We start from the raw sequence: 20,846 nt of genomic DNA on the forward strand, positions 1-20,846 counted from the left end.
GCTCGCGTAAAAATGCGAAAGGTTTTCGTTGAAAGAATTGGTAACATAGATACAAAAAGAAATATACAAACATTTGCATTTTCTTATATAACCTTGTTAAAAATACCCTACTTGGAATAGGTTATGGAAACTATCTGAAAGAGCATTTTAAACAGCTTTCTACAGCATAGACTGAATACAGCAGCCAATAATCAGACAATATTGATAGTCAAGCATCACATTGAGGTTTGACGTATTGGTTCGGTGTCTCGGTTCCTCTTTTTAGTAGAGACAAAGAACAGGATATAGCGATATAGTAGCTACATAATGGTCTATGTCCATAATGGCGGACTGCTTTACTCAATACTTATATTTACAGAGAATTATATTGAGGATATTATTATATATTGTGGGCGGTTCGTATATGCAATTTAGAAAGATTACGAATTACATATGAATATAAAAATAACATTACCGAGATGTTATCTGTGTTAGTTTCTTGGACGCGGGAACTAGAACGCGGAATCGACTGGTTTTGTCTTTGACAAAAGACAACACTGAGTCTGAGAGCTTATACCAAGATATAAATATTATGCATTGTTAGGATCGTGTCGTTTGACGCAATTCACTATGTAATACAGCGAGAGATTAATTGCTACTTATTGAGGTGCTCCCTTCCCACGCGACATACGTCAGGAACATCGATAAGATTTTCTCCTGGGTGCTTCGAAAATATTGAACAGAAGTTGAGACTCTTATGCATCATATTGTCGGATAAATGATCTCGATTTTCAATAGAGAACAAAAGCAGTTTTTTTCTTTCAATGATACTCCGAAATCATAGGCATAGCAGCAAAATGAGATGCAAATTACTCAGTGAATGAACATAATGATTCAAATCACATTTTTCACTGCAGGAAGTCAAATCAATCAATTTACAAGAAAGAACTTTGAACTGCTCTTTCTTGGAATAAAAATGAAATCAATGAACAGTGATGTGGAATGTAAAATGCATAATATAGTCCTCAAAGTTTAGTTTTTTCTTCAAAGCAATCCCTGCATGGAATGATTATATTTTTTCCGTTTAAAAGCGGTAATCGGATGACTCCAAGAGTCTGAGATATAGACAGATGTGAATTTGTAAACACAAAATTTGCAAAGGAAAAATCTGCCAACGAAAATGGATAGCCTAAACCTGAAAAATATATATGGTCGAAAATCACTCGTGATCGGATGAATATCGCAAGAACAGTCGGAAAACTCTCGGTAGTCTCTCGGACAAATGTCGGTTTGTACGTATTTCAATGTGACGAATTTGTTCTTCGGTAATTTTTCACATGTTTTGTCATGTTTCTCGAACGACTTCGGAAATATATCGGAACTTCGTTTACGTCGTCGGGGTACGTGATTAGATCGGGCGTCGACGACGATGACCTCACAACATCTGGAGTAACATCATCGAATAAGAAATATTCTGGTACGTTATCCATCGCGCAGGGGGCGGTTTGCGCCCGTTTCTTATCGACGACGTATTCCGACTTCTTCTGCCTCAGGCACTTCTGACGCTGTAAGGTGCGTGAAATCCTGGGCGTGTGAAGAGGCACGCTTGAACACGGGCGTTTCCCCAGGTTGGGCAAAAGACTCTGCAAAACATCCAGGGTCACGTTGCCCCTGATCAGGCTCATGTGTTCGGGCCGAGAGTCCTCGTCGGGTCGGTCGCCCGAAATACGACATTTTATACTGCTCAGTAAAGATTTCATGCGTCTCTCACGCCAAGGACGTTTAAAATCTGCGGATTTCTCGTCGTCGTCTCTCTTCTCGTCTAGCTGTTCAGCGACACCAGATGGGCCATTATTATTATTATCATTATCGTCGTCATCATCATCGTCATCATCGTCGTCATCTTCGTCATCCTCGTCGGAAGATCCCGGCGCAAGGCCGGGGATGGTATCCAACAGAACACTGTTCCGATGGTTCTTCAAATTAAATTCAAAAACTTTTTAATACTTAGTAAGATCTTGGCTTGCACCTTGCTGTATTGGTGGCCTATACCACAATGTGTTCTTTCTGACTCTCGGAAAAATGCAGTTTAACCTGGGAATTTAAGCCCGGGAGTTTTAGCCTAGGTATTTTAGCCCGGTAATTTTACGCCCAGGAATATTAGCTCTTAAATACTCCGTAATGGCTGACACCTTTATTTACTGCTAGAATGAGTTTGTTAATAACAGTTCCGATCGAAAGCAAGGCCAGGCGATTGGTTCTGGTTGAATTTAGCTTCATATTGCACCGACAGTCGGCGTGTCGGCGATAGCTATTGTCGGTGAATCAGAAAGATCGAAACTACCCCGGACCAACGTATCGTAAAGGCCCGTTTACACTTGCGATTTTCTTCTTTTGCCAGATGTGAATGAGTGATATATTTACGAATGTTCTGATTAATAAGAGCTCTTACTACATCCGTAACTAATCCACTCGTTTGCATCGATTAAAAGAAGATAATCGGGCCTTAAGAACGTAGTAGGGGTTCTAGTTGACAAATTTCTCTCAGCTGCTTCTGGCTTGCATTTGAGATGTGTATGATTTTCACTCGAAATTAAGCCACCTATATAGCTAACCCTTTAGAAAAATGATCTTACATCGAGTGAAGGGTCCCAAAATTTTAATTACCATACCCATACCTTATCCATGGCTTCCCGCAGTTGTCTTTGCAAATCCTCAACTTCTAACTCTTTCTCGTTCAACGTGGTTTTGACTCGAGTCAATTCTTTTGAAGTGTTTTCGTACCTGGTCAGGATGATAATGAAAGATGAGCAACGCGATCATGCAGGCAGGCAGGGTTGATAAAAACCTGCGGGTATGCGGGTAGTACCGGAGGAAATTTACAACTAGTCCCAGTTCTTTCCCCCCTTTCAGACCACCTGGATCATAAAGAAGGGCACTTCAGCACGCATGCGTCAAAATTGAAAGTGTATAGTTTGGGTTACCTGCCGTGAATAGAGTCATAGCTCTGGATCAGATCCTGTCGTTCGTTGTTCATCTGTTCGCGTTTTGCCAAAAGATCATTATACTGGGATTGTATGGACTCCTTCTCCGAGATCACTTTATCCCTGCTGTTCACAGCTTCCCGTCTCGCTTCCAAAGCGTGGTTCCGCTGAGTTTTGAAAAGCTCGCAATCCTTCATGAGCAGTTCGTTGCGTTTTCGCATCTCCTCGAGTTCGAGACTTGACGAAGACACTTTCTGGTTTAATGCTCTGTCGAGAAAGTCGAAAAGCAAAAATTTCAGCGATGTTTTGATGATATTTGACGAATATGGTTTGCGATTAAAAACTATACACCACCCACGATTGTCTATAGTCACGTCTATAAGACAGACGGATAACTAAGTGTTGACAGTTCTGCCTAGTTTTAGCACTATGGATTAAAAAATGGTACTTTTTCTTCAACACAAAGCGATATTGTTCGGGTAGATGTTTAGAATTATTATCAGAATTGGTAGTGAGCTTGTAATAATATTTTCAACCAGAGAATGTCTCAAGAAATCGTTATTTGTACGTATTTACTTTCTTCGATATCCCTGCTTTAACATAGCTCGACAACAAAAAAATGTCGGAGAAAGTTAAACCGTAAAAACTGAATGGGCAAACCAACCTCACAGTCTCTTGCAGAAAGACACAGTTATTCGAGACAACTTCTGTTTTCTCAATCGAGTTTTGTTTCTCTTTTTCGACGACATCAAAACGTGTCTTGAGCGCCTCAGCCCATTTCTTGAGTTCCATCAGCTCCTGGACCTTCGCATCTCGTTCTTCCGTCATCATCATGTTCTTGAATTTACACTCGCGAAGCTGTTTGCGAAGATCGTCGATCTTCTGTATCTCGTCACCTTGTATTCGGATACATTCGGTCAACTTGATAGACTGACACCTGAAAATTGGGATAAAATTATGAGAGATCTTCCTCCTCGTGATCATCAGCATCCATCAGTATCCATCAGTATCCATCAGCATCCTCACAACCACCACATTATCACTAGTTCACCATCCACATCCTCACCACCACCACATTATCACTAGTTCACCATGCACATCCTCACCACCACCACATTATCACTAGTTCACCATGAGCTTCCTCATCACCATCACATTATCACTAGTTCACCATGCACATCCTCACCACTACCACATTATCACTAGTTGACCATGAGCTTCCTCATCACCACCACATTATCACTAGTTCACCATGCACATCCTCACCACCACCACATTATCACTAGTTGACCACGAGCTTCCTCATCACCACCACATTATCACTAGTTCACCATGAGCTTCCTCACCACCACCACATTATCACTAGTTCACCATGCACATCCTCATCACCACCACATTATCACTAGTTCACCATGCACATCCTCATCACCACCACATTATCACTAGTTCACCATGCACATCCTCACCACCACCACATTATCACTAGTTCACCATGCACATTCTGATCACCACCACATTATCACTAGTTCACCATGCACATTCTGATCACCACCACATTATCACTAGTTCACCATGAGCTTCCTCACCACCACCACATTATCACTAGTTCACCATGCACATCCTCAACATCCATCACCAACTTTAGAAAACTTTAGAACTTTAGAAAATAGTATAGACTATTAGTGTGCACACCAACCACCAACCATCATCATTTATCACCCACCTTTCTTGGTTATAACTCTGCGATACTCGTTTCAATTCTCTTTCCATCTTCTCATTCTTATGTTCAAGTTCTTCAACCTTTGTCTTGAGATTTTCCACTTCTTCTTTCTCCGATAACAGCTTCATTTGAAGGACGATGATGTAAACATCTCTGTCCGCGATTCCTCTCTCCATCTCATCGTACTCGTGAAACAGTAACATCTCATTCTTTATCAAAGATTCGTCGATTTTCTTCTCCTGTGTTAACCTGAAATGCATGATAGAAAAAAAAATCGAATCAGTTGATGATTCTCTTAAGACGGTGTTAAGGTCTGTTCACACGATCCAATTTTGTTGGATCCAATTCACCTCTGATGGATGTTTTATAGTCTGTTGTCTTGTAATGTATACGAGCAGCAAATCCACTGAAGCCAATGGAGTACTGCTTTATCAACAACCAACTACATTTCATACGTCAGAAGTGAATTGAAGTGAGCTTTACACTATGCAACTTTCTTTCCTGCAATTTGCACCACAATTCTACTGGTACTTGAAGCATCCAAAGTTAACAAATACGAACATTTCTTATGATCGATAACGTTTTGTAAGCATTTTGAACACTATTTATGATTTGATTTGATTATTATTAAAATACTTGAATTATTTTACCAGTTAAATTGGCCAATTTAAAACCAATACCAGCCGACAATTTCAGGGAATACAAAAGGTTCAGTTAGCCTGATGATGATTTTGCAATAAAATCGAAATATCACGAATTAATTCCTTGTCTTGTTTTAACCTATATTTTGGGTTTCAAGATGTTAATCTTCGGATTATGTTTTGTTTTATATCTACAAATTAACATCCCTTAGAATTATAATTGCATTGCAAGTTGCAAGAAAAGTTGCATAGTGTAACAACAGCCCCTTTAATAAACGATGCTTATTTTATTTTAATTTTATTTTTATTTCATCAACTTTCTCAATTTAACACAAACAATGTTAACATATGGATAATTCACTAAACAGTCATCAGTTGTGTGTTGTTACTGCATGGTGAATACAGCCGGAAAGGGCATTCACAAATTTGAAAGTTCTGAAATTCTGGAAATTCTGTTCTCATATATCAGCCGAAGGAGTATTTTCCTAGTTTCACATTTAGTTTAATAGAGGAGTGTTGTTTTGGGAAAGAGAACAAAGAAAAATCGAGAGCAACTGCTGGGTCTTCAAGGGGAAATCCTGCATGTTTTGACAATAGACAATTTAAGTCTATTATTAATTAGGTGCATACTTTTCCAATAGACAATTCTAATTATAGATGAAGTTTCAAATCTAGACAGGAAGTTGCAAATGAAACAAAGACTACTGTTGAAAGAGCAGTTTGGGACACTTTAATATATCCAATTTCTGTCAGGAATGAAAATCAGCCTTTTGGAATGGTCTAGTTTAGTTTCACCTCGGTTATCTGTAAGAATGTCTTTAGAAGATTGTCCGACAACCAGTAGTTATATAATCAGTGGGATGACTTCAAAATGTTAGTCAGGACTTTCCCGAAAATCACGATATGTGACGGGTGCTTTCCCCTTATATATGTAATATTATTATCATTAAAAAGGCTATAAACGCTGTATGCAAAACATACACTTACCTGTTTTCACAGTGTTTTCGCTTGGCTTTCTCAAATTCTAAGTCCTTAGTAGCATTTTCCAGTTTTTTTTCGAGAGATTCGTTCGCCTTCAACACTTCTCTGTATCTCTTTGCGCTGTCGGTCAGATCTTGAAGCATTCTTTGTTGATACTCTACGAGAGGCTGCAGCTGAGAGTAGTTCCCAGCTAAAGAAAAGGCAACAATGAGCTTTAGTAAACAAGATTTTTCACGGTAAAACAGAATATTATTTATTTTTACCATCACTATCAGCTTTCTTCCTAGAGGTACAGGAGAGGTCCAGTAAGGATCATTTGTTATTGATCCAATGTTACTACAGAAGGACACCTAAACTAAGCTAACTTTATTTATACTGGATAGTTCTATCAGTTCTAAACTGTTCTTCCTAGAAGTCCAGAAAAATCATCTCTCATTGATCAGACACCATTTTCTGTAAATAGCTTGGTCGTTTCAAAAAATTTATTTTACCGAAGCTCAACAACCGCGATCCACCGAAACGGAAATAAGACGTATATACAAAAGCTAACTTTGCTTTATCAACCTTTTAAAATTTCCCCAATATTTTTCTGTGCCAGTTCCATGGTGGTGAATAGATGAACAACATTAACCCGAAACACTGCTCACGGAAATAATGAACGTTCAAGATATTGTTTCGTACGAAAGTACAAAACCTGAGAGGATTTACCATAATCTGTCTCAACTCATTTTCAACTTCCTTGTAAATAGTCCGGAAGAATTTGGGCGGATAAATTTAAAAAATGTTTTGTCTAATTTTAGACCCTTGGTAATCTTTTCCACGTTGAAAAAATTATCGCAATAGTTTGTTTAAAATTGCTTCGAAATAAAGCACTTGTTTTAAATGTTTCACAAAATGAATTCATTTGAAATATTTCCAAAAAAGCACTCATTTGAAATATTTCACAAAATGCACTCATTTGAAATATTTCACAATATTAATTTTTCAAAGGGATAAGCAAATTAGACTTCCAGACTTTCCCTTTCGTAGTAATTCCAGGAGTAGTATACTATTCCAGGAATATTATATCAGATGAAAGTAGATCACCACCAATTACATAGATATTGAATTGAATTAAAGTGAGTTGCATACCAGGTTAGTCTAGTAAGTAATGGTATATACGATAGAGTGCCTTTGGTAAGCGAGATAGCATCTCGAATCGCATCTTTTTGGGTTGTTTAACTGAGGACTTGAAGACTTGTTTAACCGAGGGACATCATAATTTGTAATAACTGTTATTTTAACTTGAATAAAATAAACTAATTACGCGAGGAATAAGGCTTTAAGGACGTGATATACATATATAATTATGCAAAAATTCGCAAAGATGTTCACTTACGTTGCAGATCCAGAAACGCCAAATCGGGCATCCTCGGCTCTGAAAATGAAAAATAAAAAAATCGGATCAGGTTTGCTCTTCTGAGGAAGCGCGTACAAGAACTTTTCCTCGTACTCCTGGCTTTACAAGGGGGAAATGGGTACATGAACGTGAGTAGTAAACAGCGATGGTGCATGCGCAAGATATTAACCTTATGCTAGCTTTCATAACCCAATTGCCAAAAAGTCACAGATGTATTTCCTTTCGAAACAGCACATATAGAAACGAAACTAAAAAGGTTTAATCCACGCGTTTTGAAGCTTGTATCAATGGGAATATGGTGATGTGAATAACATCTTGATTACATAATATTCCGACGAGAAATAACGCAGCGCACATTGACAGTCGTTCGTGATTCAGGTTATCAAAAATTTACCAGAAAAAAAGGGTGATTTAAAGAACAACGAAACACATCCACAGGCATATAATTGTAATACTAGACAAAAATTTTTAACCCGTATCTCTAGGTGTAATAAATTGCTCGTGAACTTTCTAATGAACCACCGACGCAGCACACAAATTAGATTTCAATGGTCGCTATAGAATATTTATGTGAGACAATCACAATCTCGTCACAATCGCAGACAAGACCTAAAGATCTGATCCATCAAAAGAGTACATTGGAAAATCTTACATCATATGAAGAACGTGTACATTTATATACATGGTGATATATTATTAGATATATATACATACATATATATATGTGCAGTCACTCTTTGTTACCTCAGTGTAACCTTAGAGTAACAATTCAGACTTGCTTCACTCTCGAGACTGAACTCGGAGCAGGATTACTGCAGAACAAACGGATAAACACCAGATCTTAAAAACCCAATCTTTTCTATATACAATATACCTTAACTAGGAATTGATCTTCCACATTTATACCAGAATAGCGTTCACTTGGAGCACTAAGAACACCACGTCTACCAATTAGCACCATCTCGTATCAGTCATACATCACCGCCCCCCTTAGAGAAAACACAGAATCTGAGAGCTTCAGCTCACATCCGGATCGAAACCGGAAGATTGCTTCGACAAACATTGATGACAATCCTTAGAGATCAATTGGCACACAACTAAAGAAAGGGCATTTGTTTGATACTATCCCAAACGCCCAGCAGTTCCTTTGCATAGCAGCATGGGCGTTTCTCAGATCACGATTACAAGTATTTCTAGGTGCACCGTTTTAGGCCACGTTTCATGAAATTTCCAATCAAAGAAAGTATTAACAACTACTATTTTTTAAATACTATACATATAGCTGAAATACAGCCGGTGAATTTTCATAAAACAAGTCCATTATACTACATAATATAGCATTTATGTTTACCATAATAATCAAGCAATAAAGTGATGATTGACTTATAAGCTCTTACAAAATGCAAGGCTATTTACAAAGGGCTTAACTACCCTATCCTAGGGCGAATTCTTTCGATGAAATCGGGCAGAAAATTGGGATGAGCGTATTTTTTGGTATGTCTCGAAGACAAGATAACAAAATCGATTTTTACAGGAGTGCAATACTTAGATTGTGTGCAGAGAATCCCAAGGTTAGGTTGCCGCCATTCGTAGCAACGATATTTTCGAGAGCGACGCGGAGTCGTGGCTGAAAACGGTCGCACGTACGACTGTCTGTAGTTTTTAGTTTAGAACAAATCAGACGATCTCGTTCTTGTTGCTTGCTTTGGGAGTGCAAAAAATTCAAGTTTTGCAAACAGTAAATAGAACAGCAGGCTGGTCGTTTAATATTTGAAGTATGATGTGTCAAAAGTCAAACTTCCGTTTCGAAACTAATTAATAAATCACTTAACGCCAACGCTTGTCGAACAATTAGAAACACCACGTGAACCTGGTTATGCAAATTCGTGTCAAAACACTTACTTTCGCCTCACCAGACAGCTCTTGGCAACCATTGAACCGATCACTCCAGTTACGAAATACTACGAGTTCAGTCGCTTTGCAGAAATCGCTATTGCGCATGCACGCATTAATTAGGGTATCTTCCACTACGCGGAATTTTGCGCGCGGAGTGGAATTTTTCATTGTCTTTGAACTTCAAGAAAGAAAAGGAAAAATTGCTATTCGCGCGCAAAATTTAGTGGAAAACCGGCTCAGCCGGTTAAGATGCTCGTTATGCCCAGTTTCCATTTAGTCGTAATAGGCGGTTTCCAATTGCTGCCGCCATCTTAGGTTGATTTTTCAAAACACGTGCACAAATAATTTTCCATCGTCGCTGTATTTTAAAACCCGCTCAATAATACGACAAGAGATGATAAGAAGTTACAAAATAAACAAGGAAAAGTAAATCAACGCAGTTTGGTCTCTTGAAAAGCAAAAGTAAACTTTGTAGAATCAACCAAGATGGCGCCGAATGACTGATTATGACGTCACATGCAAACCAAGAATTGTCGCGAACATGTTAAGGTGGCTGGGTTTACGTTCAAACAGAACCGGACGAATTTGGATCCGTGCCTAAATTCGTTCGGTTGTACGTGTTCACACGGTAAAAATGGATGAAAATTTGTACGGTTCTTCCTGTTCGCACAAGAAAACAGGACAAATTCCAGCACGGTCCCAAATTCGTTCGTTCAGGCTTGTGTGAACGTACAATCTTGCCCAAAACGATTGCATTTTTTTTCTCTAAAAATGTGTTCTCCCCTTCCCCCCCCCCCTTCATTCAATGTTGAATTCTAATGCACTTTCGTTATTGCGACATTACAACAATTAATATATTTAAAATTAGGGATCAACATTGAAAAGGGGGAGGGGGGAAATCGGCGAAAATGCGAGCGTAGGTGGTCACAGTAGTTGTGATATCGCGAGCCTTATGCTAACAATGACCGATTTTAATACATAAATAAGGATAAATTTATATCCAGACTACTTCTCATTTGTGAAAATAACTTGTTCATGCCATTCACGACTTAGGCCCTGTTTACATGGAGCGAGTTATCCCGGCTAGGCGAGGTGAAAGCTGCATATAATGAAAGACTAATCTGGTTAAGCCTTTGATGTGATACGCTTTTTACCTCGCCTAGCCGGGATAACTCGCTCCATGTAAAAGAGGCTTTATACCTATTGTTGTTATAATGCGTTCGGCATATTAGTGCTCTGCTGAAGGTCTATAATTTCGCAGTATATCCTCATTTAAGCATGTTCTTGTCGCCGAGTGAGGCGCTAATAGGTTATGTTTTAAAGGTTTTGTAACTTTTTAGTCTTTAATGTAAACAAACACTTTGTTTACATTTTAAGCCGCTATATACTGATGTCTTAGAATAGCATTATCAGAATTTACCACAATGACTTTGTTTCGCGATATACTTCTGATTTCTGAATCAATTTGAGGTATAGTTTCATGGCTATGAGAATTTGGATCATTTTACAGGCTAGTTTCCACTTAGGAAAATTCTCCTTTGGATCGGACAGGACAGGAAAGTTTCCTTTGTATAAACGCCGCCTGAGAACTCACCGACAAAGGAAATTTTCCTGTCCGTTCGATCCAAAGGATATTTTTTCTGAGTGGAAACTAGGCTGAAGTAGTAGGCTGTTGCGTACAAATTGCTTTTAGCATGCATACACTTTGAGCAAAATCTATATTCACGACGCTGTATGTAACCTGTCCTCAAACGTTTTTTAAAAACATTGTGGTCACTTGGCGTTGTTCAATTTAAAGAGATTGGGAAATTCGAAGACGCGGCCCGTAATCATATCATATTATAACATAGCTCTGGTATGTACTGCTCAGGACTTAGTCTTAGTAAAACTTATGAATAAGGCGGCGGATTTTTGACGGTAATTCTACTTAACCCTTAGGTCATAACTGATAACTCCATCGACGGATAATCGCGATGTGGTGTTGCCTGATAACGTTGCCTAGCAAAAACGCGACCACTTCGTTGTTACCTAGTCCTAGGCTATGTGCACACGAGCGTCGTTTTCGAGTGTTTTCAAAATCGTTTTTGTCTATTTTATTGTTTAGCCCTGTCCACACGATCCAAGGAGAAATATAGTTAATAGGGAGATTTAGCATGAGGACGTGAACGTCAAATACGACGTGAAAATGGCGAATAAATGGCGTGGCATGTCCATATGCGGGTGCATCACGCCATTTATTCGCCATTTTCGCGTCGTCTTTGACGTTCACGTCCTCATGCTAAATCTCTCTATGTTATGTTAATGTTATGTTAATATATATGTTAAATTAGCTTCAACTTCTATTGTAAATTGACGGTGTTTGAAACCGTTTTGGCATGAAAACAAATCATGTTGTCTCGAAAAGGTTAACGTGTGCACATTGGATGTGACTGTTTATAATAGGTGGGAATTTGGAAATATACGTTACGTGCGTGAAATTAGCTATCGTGGTGGCAACATCGAATACTGGTTATTCAAATACCTGGCGAAGGACCTCGCGTCAAAAAGTAGAGAAAGCATTTTTTGTTGTCTAGGCTTTTGTTATTATAAGCCTTGATGGGAAGAGTTTTGAAATTTTTTAAGGCTTCCGCGTCATTTTTAAATATGGGTGGAGATTTAGAATAATGCAAAGAAAAAGAAACGAAGATTAGGAGTAATTACTGCATGGGAGTTTCGAATCGTTCAAGAAATGTTGTCATAAAGATTAAGTATTTGTACATTTGTATAAACAAAATGACTATGCTTATGTAAAAGAAAAATACACATTCAAATAAACCTGTCAAACACAAACCAAAGATATGTATGTCTAGTGTCGAATGTAGATCTCAATTCCAATGAAAATTAGTATTAATGTTGTTTTGATGGTCATACCTTCCCTCTCTCTCGTGGAACGTCCTGAGTCGATATTCTTGTGACATTGAGGAAAAATGATAGTGTGTTGGGGGCAGACATAGGCGGAGGCACGCAAATGCTGGTGTTTCCTCGTTAGACGAGAATTGAGGAGGGGTTAACGAGCTGTCGAAACACAGGAGGTGTGTCGACCAGTGGTTTCTGCTATACACGTGGGCCCGGCTGTATGAAAGCCGGATAACGCTATCCACCGGATAGTGGTTCTCTCAATCGCTGTAACATCGTCCGTTGTTGGGTATAACTTTGTTTAAATCTTAGTGTTCCTAAATTGAGGGTCCTCCTTAATAATTTTTGCTTTCAAAACTGAAATTTTATTGCTTTTCAAGCATTTTTAGAGCGATTGAAAAAAACACTATCCGGGGGATAGCGCTGATCCAGCTTTCGTACAACCAACCGGCCCCTGCACGATAAACATACCCATTTTTGCCTAAAGGCAAAATAATTTGGGCTGCGTTTTAAGCTGATATACTTGACCCCAAAAGTCGGGTTGTAAATCACATTCGGAAGCTTCGGAGATTTTTTAATAGGCGTGGAAATTTCGAGACATTAACAAAAGGATGTATATTTTAAAAATAGCTATAAAAATTGCCGCTCGGCCAAAACCCAGAAAAATTCTAAGTAATTACCTTCTTATACGAAGTTTGTAATTAGGCTGAAGTCGAAAAACTTCCACATCAAATTTCTCCAAATAAATAGCTTTAGCTTCGCATAAAGCAAAAGGTTCAGTTTATTCGTATTTCTGCTCAAAATGAAACCATTGGCTTTAATTCCGCCCCCTAGAGTTATCTGTCCAGTTGTTTTAGAGAATTCGCTGGTTGGTCATACAGACTACAGCGAGGAATACAGTAATGGCTGGCTGGCTGGCAGCTCAAGCCCATGCATAAGAGGAAGTTCAGAACAGAAAACGAAATTATATTGATGCCTAGGTGTAACACAAGAGTTCGTCGGGATAGAGCAGCTATCACAATATTAGGAAAAAACACTTGAAATGAACATAAGAAATATTGTGGTATAATTTCGGTTGTACGAACTACCGCAGAGAAACGACTACCCGTGGAGTCTTTGAAGAATTGGAAACGAGAAAATCTGTGCTGACGGGTTGTTGTGGTTGAAAATTGATGGGTGATTTACGTCATGAAACTCTTTTCTCAAAGGATCCTGCATGTATCTTAGTACATTTTGCACTCGAGTCGGTAAATATGAATGTAGACGGCAAATGCGTCAGAACTCCCGCGCGAGACCTAATATCAATGAGATTTGTTTTTTAATATTTTTACGGGCGTGTTTAATGTCCACTTGTTACGCGCTTTTTCTCATATTTCACGTCGTTAATACTTTAATCTCATAGATGACAATCCTTGTGTGAAACAAATCACTTAAATTATATACATGTATCGCAGTTATGAGGTAATTTTTCTACGGGTTTATCGTATCTCAATAGATTTAGCGTCGTGGCGCTTTCAAAGTTCATTGATATACAATCGTACCAAAAAAACACCGCGTGCAAATATTTTGCGAGACAGGACAGAGATCATTTTGAATAGACAGAGATCACTTTATCGACATCCGTTAAAAGTTCGTCGCGTGCAATTTCCTCGTTAAAACGAGTTGCGATGACTCAGTTAACCTTGAATGCCCCAATAACTAACACATTGGATTAACTGCAGATGATGAAAAGTTTAGAAGATGAAAAGTTAGAATATGTGCGCGACTTACTCATATTGAAAATATCAATCATATAATTGAAAACATCAATCAGACCACAAGGCTAGTGAGTATTTGACATGTTTAGAAATTTCCGATTTCATCGACGATTTAAAAAGATTTCAGGCTCATTAAATCAATGGTTTTAAAATAAGATGTTTTTTAAAATCATCATCAGGGCTATGATTCGCTCCCCAAATAAGACAAATACATAGCATCGACTGGACAATGTTGGGAAACTAACTTTTTTTAACCGATTTTTTAAAGCTTATAATGATAAAAAATTCTCGCTAGCTTCTTTAAAACGGTATAGATGCCTAACAACAGAAGATGGTCTCATCGATTAATTTTTCTGTGTTGTGTAACTTTATCTGTGATTTGTTTAGACCTAATTTGTATAAATATTTTTAACGAACTTGTATAAAAACATTTGACAACTTTTGGTAATTTTTCTAAACTTCTTCCTTGTCTTTTGGAATTCTCAGAATTTCCAAATTAGGCTATATTATACTTATATGAATTTCCATGAAATGTATCGCTTTAATTTTCCCAACTTAAAACGATTCTTTGTCAGTCTCTCTTGTCTTTCGACCACTAGAACTGTTGTAACATAGTGGCGAACCCCAGCTATAATAATTTTCCTCTTACGATTTGTTTCATATTCGGGAAAATTTTCATACTGCTAAACATTTATTCGCAGCAATTGAACTACATGAAGCATTAAAAGCCTGTTTAGAATTCGTGAATATGGGCGATTAACGACGATAAACTAAGCACAGGGGGCATTTTATTATTTGGTAATCGCATTACATGGGGTGAAGTGTTGTAAGCCCAAAAGTGGCCAAGCCTAACTTCGGATTGCAAAATTTTGGCCACGAACAAATTTCATCTGGAAATTCCTATGATTAACCTTAAATTTTCGCGATACGAACCTCTTTGAAAAGAAGAATAGACTGTGCAAATATTGCTTCGGCCTATTGCCAGAGAACTTCGCTGGTAATTGTGCCAGAAATCAAATTATCATTAACAGCGCCGCGACTATCGAGACGTGCGCATACGGCGGGGGAAACTTCATGAAACACGTACCAAGTTGTAGTTCATATGCACGCGTATAATTCTTGTATTTTAGCACACAAGGATAGGATGAAAGGCTGATTCTGCTGTCATCGTAAAGTGATAGATATAACGCTGATTTCAACACTGTACCGCATGATACTCACAACTAACACCTATGAAATCTGACTCGACATCTCTATTGACATTTCTACGTGACAGAGCGACTCTGCGGGCCATTTTGAAGCGAAATTCGTCACACATAGTGTTCCTGCAGAACGGTTCGTTTGTTTGAGAGGTGAATTCGCACTAACGTGGTCGAACTTTGATTGAACTCGGGAGTTAAGCTGGTACTTTGCGAGAGCGCCAGTTAAAATAACATTGACAGAAATCTACAGAATGGTTTGACCCCCAATTGCTCGTTGATAAAACAGTCTTTGAACTTTTAACTTTGTTATGAAAATACATCACACTCCAGTGATAATGAGCTATGAATTATATATATATATATAACGTTGTCTCATAGACTATGGCCTCAACACCGTAATGTATAAAGGCTCAGAGTCAATTGAGATGAGGAGGTCAAAACGTAGACATTCATGCAAGATATCTCAGATTAAAAAGTCCTCATTTATACTAGATTGTAACTTTACGTCAACTCATTCACGAGCCAAGCTCACGATTATAATATTAGTCAAAGTACATTGATGCGGTTAAACCAAAGGGGAATGTATATTTAAAAGGCTGCTGGATGAAATGCCTTGTCTTTGCCCAAAAGAACGGTACGAGATCTTATAGAACTCAAGCACCATGAGCTAAAGGCACATATATCACCCATCATAACAAATGAAAGGTACATTAATGATTTTAACTTACTGCCACTAGCTTTCTCTCCAGTCAACAGCTCATAGAGTGCGGGGTTTTCAATTTGTACCACATCAATAAAACACTCGTAGGCATCACGGCCTTTCTGTAGTAGAGTGTCTATGAGCTTTCCCACCCTGCCATCGTTCGTCTTAGCAGCATGTATAAGCTCGCAATCCTCCCGATCAAAGACCAGGTTCGATCGCAAATGATTCAGGAGCAGACTTCGCTCGCAGTTGATGCTTTTCACGATTTCGAGCCGTTTGGTTTCCAAGATTTCACGATATTCGTCGCTGGCCATGCTAAGGAACAGCCGTGTTTGGTTTGGGGTTTATAAGCGGATGTCGTTCGTGTGGAGAGAACGTTGAATTAGTGTAATAGCTCTGATGGTTTGCTGGGAGAATATATTTATTGAGAGGCGATAGCAAACAGGCGGTCGTGGACCGTCGCGCGAGGAAATTAATCACGAGGTTCGTGGCGGTTCGAACGTAACGTTTAACTCGTGTGTTTAACCCCGAAATTCACTATGTAACAAACTCAACAAGATCATATGATTGTCACTTTTTAAATAGTCTTGAAATGACAGATAACCAAATATCCAAGTGTTCAATATTTTACCAAGTAAAGACAACTTCGTGGCCGGCAATCTGTCGCTATCCGCACAAAACCATGCAATATTTTAGATATTTTTTCCCACTTTTTCTCTCCTTTGATTTTATTCTGTATGTTATGCTCTTACGAAAGCTTTACTAAAGCTATTTCACTGAGCGAGGCTCTATATATATGCAGTCAGCCACCATTGAGTTAAAAAGGTTTTTGTAGTGGCTTGTTTGCGCGCATTCACAAGATTGAGATGTTGGATTCATTCGAATGCGGAATAGTTGGCCTGTGATTGACTGTCAATGGCCAAATATGTCGTTTAGTCTAGAGCTGTTCGAGTATAGAGGAACGGAGGTTATGTAAAGATTTTCTTCGGCAGAAACGTTGATCGTTTCAAGAGAGCCTTATAAGTCGTTTACGGAAATCATGAAGACGTCGTTGTGAGGGAAGGCCGAAAATAAACCCATCTATAATTGTAATATTTCACAATCATGCCATGTCCATTATCCTTGCAATGATGACCTCATCGGACATCAGGAACGAGATCAGGAAGCGAGATCAAAGAGGAAGATTTCCTACGCCGGTGTTTAGAATGTCAAGTGGTGAACGCAATATACTACGTCTACGGTTTTCATTTTCATAATATTTGACATTGCTCTCGGCTACTAAGCGACTGTCAAATGAAATGTGCCGAATGAATTCATTAATCACTTTTATATCCAAGATTCTTTCATAAAGATAAAAAGATAAAGGTGAGCTGACTCCGTGACACGGAGAAAACCCCAAAGCCCTTTCGTAGTATAGGTCTATAGGATTTCGACCGCGCGGGAAAGAGACGCAATTTGATTGGCTATCAAGAATGCCGTTCAGAATGCCGTTAAAAATCAGCATTTCTTGGACATCAGTAATTCAACAATTCCAATCTCGTACCCAGTTCGCCATCTCGCCCACCTGACCGTCGCGAAGTGCTTTTTCTTCCAAGGCTTAACGGCTATGATAATTTTTAACATTTCCTATTTAAGAATCTCTTTTACAATATAGTAAGTAATAAGTAATTTTAAAAGTAAATAATTTATAGTAAAATATCTTACTATTTTTACCATTTTTACTATATGTAACATCTTATTATACCTATCCTGTTTTGAACCTTTGTAATTTAACCGTTTAAGGTTACAAAAAAGTGTTCATTTTAATAAATCTTAAATCTTAAATTCTTGCTTCAAAACAGGAGGGTGACAAGGGTCATCATGACGCATGAGGTTGCCTTACCCAAGCCAAGAACTACTGTACGTGCTTCATACGATTATCTCGTGATGAAGAAACACATGACGTGACGTTGAGAGGTCGTTACCAGGAAACATTGCGCGCTGCGCGCAAAACTCAAAACTGTCATACTGACGGAAAAAGTCCTACAGTAATCAAGCGAAAACCCCAAAGTTTAATAAATTAACTGTCAATTGTAGTTTGGTTTGAGAAGGTAGAAACATACGATCATTAAGACCTAGGAACGTTGCCAGCGGAGTGCAACTTAGGTCAAAGTCGAATTTACCACACTTAAGTGCAATATGACAATATCCAATCTGATAGAAGATATGTTCATGTATAATTTACTGGTTGTTCTTCACAAAATAAGGTTTAAACGTTTCCAAAAATGTTCTTGGCTATGAATGGGGGAGAGGAGGGGGGGGGGGTGACGGTGAGAGTGAAACTAATCTATTCTAATTACAAATTATTTCGCCAACTGACTTGGGTCATTCTCGGAGACCGGTTCATAAACGATCGCGAATAAATCTATTTATTGATTGACAGGTCATTGAACAATCGGAATCACTTGGTATATCACAATACACCTAGGTGTTCAAATCCTTGACATTCCATTGTCCTGTCGGAATCACCTGCTTTGAACAGCTTCTGCTATAAACCTGTTTTTGCTGTTTGAAAATTCCAATCTCATGTTGTTTACAACTTTTTTCAGAGTCTTCATCCGTGAGATGCCTCGACCTCACCGCCTGATTGTGTTTTAGACGTGTTCTACACGCGCTATCATTTTCTCTTTCACATGTCTCAAGTTTTGAACTTGGAAGTGAATGACCCGTCTCAAGGTGATCTCTCGTGAGCCATTCGTGTGAACGCGACACGTTCCACGACCCGCGACACGATAGTTTAACGATATTTTGTCATTGCGGGGGTGTTTAAAGGAGTGCCTTGTGTTGTCATTACGAATGCCGAATAATTATCATGTGATATTCAAAATTGTCTGATTAGAAACTGTGGTTGGAAACCACAATGCCATGACCAACAGAGTTTGGTTGGATACCACAATGTTAGTTACACATGGCTAAATTCGTATCTGACTGACTTCTATCGTCGATTTTAATGTAATTATAGCAAAAATTAATAACAGTAATAAGAATTAGTGGGAAAGGCACTTGTAGGTACTTGGCAATTTCCATCTTCCCTTTTCCCCAAGTGTTTTGACATGTAGATGCATGAGAGCGAAGAATATTCATTGCACATTTCTCCAATAAAAAAAAAACGTTGCCTGCGTGTGCCTGTGATTGTGTTATTGGGCAATGTGAATCATCGAACGTAGAAGTTCCCGTGAAGGTGTAGTTCAATATTTTGATCTCGACCCGAATATCAATCCTAGGTCGTGGGAGATCACGCGGATGTCAAAATGACGATTACCGTTCATGACAACCGGAAGCCTTGCTTATCACGATCGAGAAGAACGCGAATGTTTTCTTCCAGAGTTCGGAGTTAAAATTAAAAAATCAGCAAACACGATCCAGACGCTTCTGGCTAAAGGAAAGTTTCTTCTTGAAACGTGGCCATTTCTTCCAAAAGCTGACTTTACTTGACTTGACACTTCACACAATTTATTCTCTTCTGATTTTATCATGAGAAATAGTCTCCCCGCATGCCTAGCACAAAGGCACCCAGCTAGCTTCTTTTCAAATCCAGAAATAAAAAAATCCAGTTTCCCCAGACGAAATTGGCCAATTCAAACAATTAATTAATAAACATCAAGTTCAGGGTCACTATCCAGAAACACGAACACAAATCTCGAGTCACCGAGGCCTATTACTTAAATTTTTAATATACCCGGCTACTCAAATCCAGAACTTCACCAAACGAGAAGTTCTTGTTGAATGAGCGCAAGATATGAAAGCTCTAAAATATTCTTTATTCATACGAAAATGAATTTTGCTATAAATAAACCATTATGCTTTTTTTGGAATACAATTGTACACTGGTGGGCGTTTATTATGTGGCATATGTCTGATGCGAAAAAGGAAAAAAATAACCAGATTTCTCTATGACAGTGGTTATTTTAAAATAAAGTTCCGTTGACAGTGTACCTAAACACTTTAGTACTATAATTTGGTGTACTGAAGGCAAGCCCACCCACATAGGCTGTGCGAGTAGACTTTATTGTACTCAAAATGTCATATTTAAAGTTTAACTTTTAAGTGAACTTGCAATCGATTCACTGTAAACACCAATAAAAATTACTTGCAAACGATTCAAAATGAAATAATACTAGAGCATATATTTACCTATACATTTTGCCAGATTTCACGCCGTATTTCTTGTTCAAAGAAGCAAAAGGGACAACTTTCTCAACACGTACAATGCCGCATTCAGACTTCACCTTCGCGCCATGTTTTTCACTTTTTGGACAAGAAAAGAATACTGCTCAGTGATTGGTTTAGAAAATAATAGTTATTGTTTGACGGACCAATCAGATGCCTTTAAAGAATCGAGGATTACAAAAATACATACGTCAAATGCACATCTATAGGACTAAAAAACATGTAAAAAAATTTATTTCTACATCTTTTAAAGTTGAATATTAAATCTTATAATAAACAGAATAGTTCTTTATATTTACTAGATATAGCTTACTATTTCACAATTTAAATCTCTAACAATATAAAAGATGAATGTAATATTGATAATACTATAAAATATATAAAAATAACTTATTTACTCTTTACTTTGATTTATAACGATACAAGTGTAACAAATGGTGGTTGAATTCATAAAATTCATAAAAAGAATTCATAAAAAAC

The 20,846-nt window shown here is 38.2% G+C and overlaps 1 protein-coding gene across 2 annotated transcripts; it reads right to left on the reverse strand.

The window, feature by feature from the left end:
- Positions 1–72: 72 nt before the first annotated feature.
- Positions 73–16,575, reverse strand: LOC114519278 (spindle assembly checkpoint component MAD1-like). Of its 2 annotated transcripts, none has more exons than XM_028539384.1 (8): positions 16,183–16,575; positions 7,684–7,722; positions 6,312–6,495; positions 4,687–4,932; positions 3,628–3,900; positions 2,964–3,230; positions 2,658–2,763; positions 73–1,955 (listed from the first exon to the last, which is right to left on the reverse strand). In XM_028539384.1, exons 1-8 carry the CDS (start codon positions 16,469–16,471, stop codon positions 1,281–1,283), a joined length of 2,079 nt encoding a protein of 692 aa, XP_028395185.1. In that variant the 5' UTR covers positions 16,472–16,575; the 3' UTR covers positions 73–1,280. The 2 variants fall into 2 exon arrangements, with proteins under 2 accessions (XP_028395185.1, XP_028395186.1); XM_028539385.1 differs by lacking the exon at positions 16,183–16,575 and adding an exon at positions 8,579–8,679.
- Positions 16,576–20,846: the final 4,271 nt, after the last annotated feature.

The sequence above is a fragment of the Dendronephthya gigantea genome, unplaced genomic scaffold, assembly GCF_004324835.1.
Source record: "Dendronephthya gigantea isolate DGI-Jeju-01 unplaced genomic scaffold, DenGig_1.0 000013F, whole genome shotgun sequence".
Classification (NCBI taxonomy): Eukaryota; Metazoa; Cnidaria; class Anthozoa; order Malacalcyonacea; family Nephtheidae; genus Dendronephthya; species Dendronephthya gigantea.